Source organism: Oryzias melastigma, linkage group LG18 (genome assembly GCF_002922805.2).
Source record: "Oryzias melastigma strain HK-1 linkage group LG18, ASM292280v2, whole genome shotgun sequence".
Taxonomy (NCBI): domain Eukaryota; kingdom Metazoa; phylum Chordata; class Actinopteri; order Beloniformes; family Adrianichthyidae; genus Oryzias; species Oryzias melastigma.
Window position 1 is genome coordinate 4,819,434 of NC_050529.1, and position 8,304 is coordinate 4,827,737.

The 8,304-nt window shown below is 38.8% G+C and overlaps 1 protein-coding gene across 1 annotated transcript in view; it reads left to right on the forward strand.

Annotated features, from left to right (window-relative positions):
- LOC112155733 (uromodulin) overlaps positions 1-7,896 on the forward strand; it is a 9,336-nt gene extending 1,440 nt beyond the window's left edge. The window contains exons 2-13 of the mRNA XM_036216908.1: positions 3,088-3,154; positions 3,270-3,300; positions 3,418-3,643; positions 3,724-3,959; positions 4,071-4,130; positions 4,238-4,437; positions 4,517-4,642; positions 5,717-5,901; positions 6,035-6,186; positions 6,376-6,621; positions 6,726-6,891; positions 6,972-7,896. Coding sequence (XP_036072801.1) covers positions 3,109-3,154; positions 3,270-3,300; positions 3,418-3,643; positions 3,724-3,959; positions 4,071-4,130; positions 4,238-4,437; positions 4,517-4,642; positions 5,717-5,901; positions 6,035-6,186; positions 6,376-6,621; positions 6,726-6,891; positions 6,972-7,058 — 1,761 coding nt within the window. The 5' untranslated portion in view covers positions 3,088-3,108 and the 3' untranslated portion in view covers positions 7,059-7,896. The remainder of the gene's footprint in view (positions 1-3,087; positions 3,155-3,269; positions 3,301-3,417; positions 3,644-3,723; positions 3,960-4,070; positions 4,131-4,237; positions 4,438-4,516; positions 4,643-5,716; positions 5,902-6,034; positions 6,187-6,375; positions 6,622-6,725; positions 6,892-6,971) is intronic.
- Positions 7,897-8,304: the final 408 nt, after the last annotated feature.

Genomic DNA, 8,304 nt, shown 5'->3' on the forward strand with positions numbered 1-8,304 from the left:
TTTTTTTTTTTGCTCACTCGTCCAGTGTGTGGCAAAACTTTTGTTTTAGTTTAGTAAATGCAAAGTGTCAATCAAACTTTTGGTACCATGATTTAATTATGTTTCAAAATGAGGCCAAAGGGCTTGGTGAGAATTTTAGCTATTCTTTTTATTACCGTGATTCAGAAATATGGTCTAAATATTATCATGTTTACGTTTAACGACGATGAGTTTCTGTTTCATTAGTGATTAGATTAGATTAGATTAGATTAGATTAGATTAGATTAGATTAGATTAGATTAGATTAGATTAGATTAGAAATGGTTAAAGTAAATCAATTTGTAATACAATCAGTCATCAGAAGTTGACATTCAGAAAGACATGTCAAACACAGGATGAATAAACATTAAGGTCATTATGAATCCCCAAGTAACAAAAAATCACATGACTATGTAAGTAGACAGACACTATTTAAGACTTTGTCATTGCATATGAAGATCTATGATCAGAATTCAGACAAAATATGTAGATTATACTTCATTAAAAAAAAATAATCATTAAAATAAATCAAACATCAACAAAAATATGTATGTATGCAGATTATTTTCAGATTTTCAGAGATAATGCTGGAACCCAGGCGCCATATTTTCATGATATCATATTCGCCTGTTATTTTGCTCCTTTTAATTGCTTAGATGTTTGCGATCAAGCACTTCTCTTTCATGCTTTCAATTATCGGTTCCTTGGTGTCCGGGGGACCTAATGGAGATCCTGGAATTGAAAGAGAAAGAGCTTGAAACACACGTTTGCTCGTGATCCGGAACCAGAAAAAAGATTAAAATATATTCCTTACACATGAAAAACTTGAAATACGATGTATAAATTCTGCTTACAGTTGTCAACACAAACTTATTCATACATTTCAAATAGTTACTATCTAAAAATGGGGTATCAATTTGAATTTGTGTCCAATAAAGTCAACCATCTAAGTTAAAACAGTTTAAAGTCTAAAACAATTTTTAAAAATTAATAAACACAAAGGCTTAATTTTAAGTAGCATTTTTAGAAACTGTTTGTTGAGCTTATTTGCTCCGTGATCAAAAAAGTTATTCATACTAATTATTGTAAATGATTTGATCCAACTCCAAATTCCCAGAGTTCTTTCATAACGAACCTTTAAAACTTAATTAAAGAAGTCATCACGCTATGTCCCAAAAAGGTTGTTTAATCTAATTACAGGGTTCTCCTCAGGTGACACTTCCACTGCCCTCCCCTTGAATTTTTCTGGGTGTGGAAAGAGGCTGAAATGAGCATAAAAAGAGGCAGAAGGAGATCCAGAGACAGAACAGTGTTCTCCACCGAGAGCCTGAGCAGGATCTTCAGAAACCCTTTGAGAACAGAAGAAACATCATCTTCACTCTTCATCAGCACTTCTGAGGGTAAGACAAACTCAACACCTGTTGGAACATCTTGTACATTAATTATTAGGAGTTTCTAACTAAATCAAAGTCATTTATACCTCATTGTGGTATCTATTCATTGCAGCATATTGAAAGATTCAAGAGATAGTTGTATGTGAGTTCCTCTATGCAGATGATGCTGCTCTGTGTGCATCCTCAGCATATCAGCTACAAGAACTCTTAGATGGGTTTTCAACAGCTTGGTCTCACAATAAGTCTAAAGAAAACAGTGGTGTTGTCACTAACTGGTGACCATAGCTTCTTAGTGAACAACACTCAACAGTATCAATTCTTTCCCACCATAACCTCAAACTTATCCCTTGACATAGAGCTGTCCATCAGGCTAGGAAAGTCTTCACTGTTTTGGGAAACTGGAGAATCGTGTGAAACAGACATCTTACCATCAAGACATAAGAGAAAGTATATGAAAATGTGTGCTGAGTACTCTTTTGTATGTTTCTTCTTGTTGGACCACTAATTGTCAGCAGGAAAACCGTCTCAGTGCTCTTCATAAAAGATCACTTTGGGATTTCCTGGAAAGACAAAATGACAAATGAAGAACTCCTCCATGTCAATGGCTCTAAACCAGGGGTGCCCAAACTTTTTTATTCAAAGGGCCAAAATCTAAATGGAATCCTGGTCTGTCGGCCGAATACAATATTTGTTTGCATGTCATGAAATAAAAAGAGAACATAAAATATACAGTTTCATTTATTTATTTTGAGTCTGTATTCATTAAGACAGCACAGATTCATAAGAATAAAAAGTTTGTCTTTGAAACCTTCTAACATCAAGGCCTCACTGACCATTTTTAACTGAAAAACTAGAGCAAGCTAAAACAAACTTTCTTTCAATGAAAACAGCAAACTGCCATCCTAAGGAGAGATGTAGAGCTGCTCTTTTGACTTTATCTGTTTGCCATTTTTGCTCCATCTTGGCTAGCTGAAAAAGGTCGCCAAAAGCATCGGAGGTGACCCTGAAGGATCTTGGGAATTTCTAACACAAAAAAAGCCCAGGGCAGACTTCCCTGGGCATTGTTTCACCCTTAGCTGCAGGCAAAGAAAGTGCTAACAGCGCCACCCTGAGGCCGTAAGTATATTACAGCCGTAGAGTTTTGGAACATCGTTGAGAATCAATAGGGGGGCCGAATTTGGCCCGCAGGCCCCACTTTGGGCACCCATGATCTAAACCAATGGTCACCCCTGTTGAAACTTACTAGACTAAGATGGGTGGGCCACGTCCACAGGATGCTTAGAAGTTGCCTTCCACGCTGCATTTTTTCACAGTGTGTTGAAATATGGCAAAAGACCAATCGGCTGACCCCGCTTGAGGTCAAAGAGATGAAGGACTTCAAGGTAGATCCTGCTACTTGGACTGCTATGCGCAGTAGAGGTAGAGGGCACACTAGCCTAAAGAAAGGTATCCAAGGTGATGTGGAGGCAAACCTTGAAAGATTGAAAAAGCTACACGCCTGTCCACCCTTTGATGCCCAACCTCATGGATAGTGGGATACAAATGGCGCCTGACAATGATTGAAAGATTAGTTTTGGACAAAATCACTAAGTGGTTCCCAAATGGACTTATTCTAGTTTAATCTCAATCCACATCTAGTGAATATAAAATTTAACCTTCAATTTCTAGTTTCCAGCCTGATCGGATCTCCTCCAACATGCTCCGCCCCCTGCTCTTCCTGTTTGCTGTCAGTGGACTGACAGGTAAGTCCTAAAACATCTACCTGAGGGAAAATCATATACTCATAGCATTGATTTTTTTTTTTACCAACCAAAATATTTTGGTTTATAAAACTCTCCTACACCTCCACTTTTGCAGGAGTCCATGGAATCTGTGCCGGCAGTGGAGGGTAAATATGTTAAATATATAATATATAATTTGAATATATAATATAAAACCGAGCTTCTTAGAGACTGAATGTCTCATCATCAGCTTACAATGACGTTTCTTCTTCTGCCTCCATCAGCTGCTTGTGCTCAGTGGTCGGTTCCAATATCCTTGACTTTACTGGAGATTTCTGGTTTGTGACCGATCTGTGTGATTACTTTCTGCTGCGAGAGAAGCCTACTGGATTCTCTCTGAAGGCCAAGTTCCTGGAACGGCGTCGCAGAGATGTGAGCTTTGTGGACAGTCTCACTCTGGACTTCAGTGACAGTGATGACATTCAGCTGCTGCAAGGACACAGAGTCATGGTAAGATGGATAAAAACCTCCACTCTTCTGCTCTGAAGATGTTTGAGGAGTTTTACTGACTGTTTCCTCCTCCTCCACAGGTAGCAGGATCAGCTGTGACCCTCACCAGTTCAGTCCAGACGTTTAGTGGAGTTGATCTCTCCAAGGACCAGACTGGAGTCACTGCAAACTTTTCAATCAAAGGTTCATCTGTGTCTGTGTTCTTTGATGGAACCACAGCTCAGATCTACATATCTGATCCCGTCAATTTTAACTATGACGGTCTGTGTGCAAAAGCCGTCTATTTCTCATATTTTAGGATCCCCAGTAATGAAAGGTAACATCTCATCATTAAGCTGTTTGCTGTTCTATTGCTATTTGATGAAAGTGAAAGATTGGAACAACTCTAATCAGAACAAGAGTCATGACTGTGTTGTTTCACTTGCAGCTGTGAGGCTGGGGATTCTGACCCTCTTGACCCCATTGACACTGAGGCTGTAGATGCACAGTAAGCAGATTTCTCTATTCATCTTAAGTGTGTCAGTGATAAAGAACAAGTATGAATGAAAATCTGTTTAATGTCTTCTCTGTTCTTCTCTTTCCTTCATCAAACAGGTGTGATCTCCTGAAGACAGCTCCGTTCTCCCCATGTCACTCGGAAGTTGTTCCAGATCAATATATAGAGGTCTGCAAAATAACGATGAATAATTATCCTACAGTGGACAATCTCGGGTGTAAGTTCCTGAAGGCCTACGCCAAAGCCTGTGAGACAAGACAAGTTGACCTCCAGAACTGGTGGACAGCAGCTCAGTGCCGTAAGAAAGTTACCAGAAACGATTTTTGTTTCTCAAAGCCCCAACATAGTCAGAGTAACACACGTGTTCTTCTCTGCAGAGTACCCAGAGCCCATTTGTGAGCAACAATGCAGTGATCACGAGTTCTGTGGAGATATCAACGGAAACTCTGACTGCCGCTGCAGAGCCATTTATGCCTCTCAGTTCACTGAACAGAACCAACTGGGTATGTCAGCTGGAATGCCTGATTAACAGAACTTTAAAAAGGACAAAATTGGGTATATTATTTAACTTTCTAATCTATGAATAGATTTAATTGCATTGTGTTTTCTGTTTCGCTATTTCTTTTTACACAAACGATGCTACATATTGGTATTACTTTGGTCCCCATTTGGTTTAATGTATATTTTAATTATGTTTAAAATTGATATGTATATATTTAGTCATAGAAAATGAATGAGAACATCTCAAAAACTACTAACTAATACGTTTGGAATTTTCAACCCAAGCTATATCAAAACTGGGCTCAATAGCATTGCCATGTGGTCAGATTTAGTGCAAAAGACACTTCTCTCCCATACTGTAGGTCATAGAAACAGCATGGGAGATTATGGCTTGCACTACAAGTCGTACAAGTCGTTTTTTTCATATTCTATGGATGCTAGACCTTTTTTTTTAATTGGACAACCCACTTCCATCCTAAATGGCTGTTTCAATCTCTTATGACACATTATCTTTGCTACCTTTTCAAAATACTTGACAGTTTTTTATATTTGCCCAATTAAGACCACCACTAATTCAAGAGTACCAATCATTTTGTGTACTTTGACCGTTTTCACAAAAAAATGGTAATTAGAAAGGTGTGGTTATCAACTTTACAATGCTACTACTCTTCGACAAATCAACACAATCTCACCAAATGTTTTAACAATTCTTCAGAAGCTTGATTTCAATAGTCCAAGAAGGTTTGATTTCATTAAGCCAAATTCCTTTAAAACAACTGTAGTAACAGATGAAATATTTGATGTGTTTGTTGCTTAAGGGTTTTTTTTATGACAAATGAGATGCCTAACTTTTTAGAGCAACCTAATGGTTCCTTCATCTGTTTTGATTGTAACTCCTGAATGGTAAATCTTGGAGACTAAATCCATGATATCTCACTCATAAGGATTTCCTCTGTAAATTGAAAACCATGTCTTTATCATCTACCAATTTGTTTACCACTGTTTGCTCTCAGCAATAGAGTGAACTAGAATTACAAATCTAGTTTAACGTATTGCTTATCGTTTTTTTTTTTCAGGAGGTCCAACTGTCTGCCAGGACAACACTGCCTCAATCAGTCTGGTGGGTTGTCTCCTGATGGAAAATGGCATCGACTACACTCACTTGCACCTCAATGACCAGACCTGCACAGGTGTGATGGACCCGGACAGTCACATGCTGAAATTCACATTCAAAAGTGACGATTGTGGAACCGAGGTCACGGTGGGTTTCTCCTCCAACTCTGTAGTCTCCTCAAAAACAACTTCTCATGTTGATCTGAAGCTTCTGTTGGTGTTCATTCAATTCAGTTTCAGTCTACAAAAGCTATTCTAATTCTGCAAATCTGATTCCTCAGACCAACAACAGCCAGCTAATCTTCTCAAATGCGATTGTGACCAGGAACAGCTCCTCAGACCTCATCACTCGTCAGGATAAAGTCTTCATTGAGTTCTCCTGCAGCCATCCTAAACCTGAGCTGCAAAACGTGGCCTTCAACATTTTGGACAAGTAGGTTCTACATTCAGCTTCTCTGTCCAGGGTTCCCCACGGTAAACCACCCTACCACTTGCTGGGTGGTTTACTGTGGGAAACCAGCCAATTTCAACAATCTGTAGTCCATGCAATCTCATCCTAGTTTCCAAGATCAGATACCAATTTGAAACTTGGCTTGTTAGTTAAAGAATCGTCTTTGTTCAGCTCTGTGGAAGTTTTCCTCCAATCTGGAGAATGGAAGTACAGCGTGACCATGAAGGCTTACTCTGATGCTGCCCATACCAACCTTTTGGGTCCAAAGAGTGATGTCAGGCTGAACCAGAAGATCTGGATTGTTCTGGAGACCAATGGTCTGGATGGAAGTCTGGTTTCTGTGGTGACCGACTCCTGCTGGGCAACCAGTGAGGACTCACCCAGCAGTGTTCCCAGATATGACCTGATCAAAGATGGGTGAGACGATCAGAACTTCCAAACTGCTGCGTCCTGGCATCTGGTAATGTTTTAAGTCATTCTTGAAAACCCTGACCAAAGTAGTTTTTCTTGTTTGCTACCAGCTGTCCAAACGCAGATGATGGAACAGTTAGTGTGATGGGAAATGGAGAAGGAACCTCCAACTCCTTCTCCTTCAACATGTTTGAGTTCTCTGGAAAGGAACCTTCAGAAGTCTACCTTCACTGCCAACTGCAGCTGTGTGTTAAGAAGAACAACAACTGTGTGCCGGTACGTCTCAATTGAAATTTTCACTGAATAAACATTTATGAACATAGAAAACCTTCTTACATCTGTACTTTGTCTTCCAGGGTTGCTTTTTTGCAGTTCGGAGACGCAGATCTCTCAGATACAGACGTGGAGCTCCAGCCTTGATCAGCATGGTCTGGACTCATTAGGTAAGACACTCTTGTTAAGAAAATCATATAAGACTTCCTTTACACATTAACAAAAATCAAGCTTCCATAAGTTTTTTCTTTTTTTTAACAGCATCAGTCTCACAGTGTTCTGATTTTCTTCGCAGATCGTGATCTTGCCAAACCATCAGAGTTCTGACCTGATTCTGGTTCTGAACGCGGACGTGTGAAGAAATATCAGTTCTCTTTGCTGTTAATCAACTTAATGAATTGATTAGGATTTCTGATGATGATGATTTCTTAGGAGGGAAGGGAACTGTACTTTATGAAATGTATCATCGCATCTGTTCTCTGCTTTATTATTAACATGGTGGAAGGATCTGAATGACCTCAGAGCTGCTTTTATACTCAATCCAGTTACGTAATCAAATATATATTCAAGGACTTCTGATTTCTAAAAGCTCGTTTTACATCATGCACCAATCAATTCACAGACAAGCTTTGTATTAATCAGTTTTCTTAGAAAATTATATATTTTTTCAATTTACTATTTGTTGATCATTTGTTAAGCATCCAAAAGACAAAAAAAATAAAAAAAAATTGTGGGGGACATCATAGTTGTGTTTTGTTTTTCTTTGAAACCATTGATCTATAATTTCTCGGTAATGAAGGGTCAACTTTATGATTCATGTTGGGACAGTTTGGACAAGCAAAGTAATCAAAGAAAACTGGTAAAGAGGCTAAAAGTCCAGATGACAATATTGGAAGGAAAATATATTGAGTTTTCAAGCAGAACGTAGTAAAGAATTTAGAAAATTACATTTTAGGATTTTTTAAGGATATGTGTAATGAAGTACAAATTAAACAAATATCTCCTACAACAAGCGCAAAATCTGTCCCTCAGACCTGTTACTTCTTTAAGTAGTTCTTCTATCCTCCACTTGTGAGTGACCTGAATTAAAATCTCCTGTTTGAACTGTATAAAGACACCTAAACACTCAGAATGGAACTCCTCAATCATGACCTACACAAGAGGTCTGTAACCTGCGGCTCCAGATCCACAGGTGGCTCTTTTATCTCTCCATGGTGAGATAAACATAAAATAAGTCATGGAGACTGCTGACCCAACCATGATGACCGTCAGGGTCAGCAGCTCCCTGCCGAACCAAAACTACCTAAAGAAAACAAACAAACAAAGCCTGCAAACTAAGACTACCAAACCCCAAACTAAAACAACAAAACCCAGCAGTGTAAGACTACTGAGGACAGCTAAAGTTTCAATGTGGAC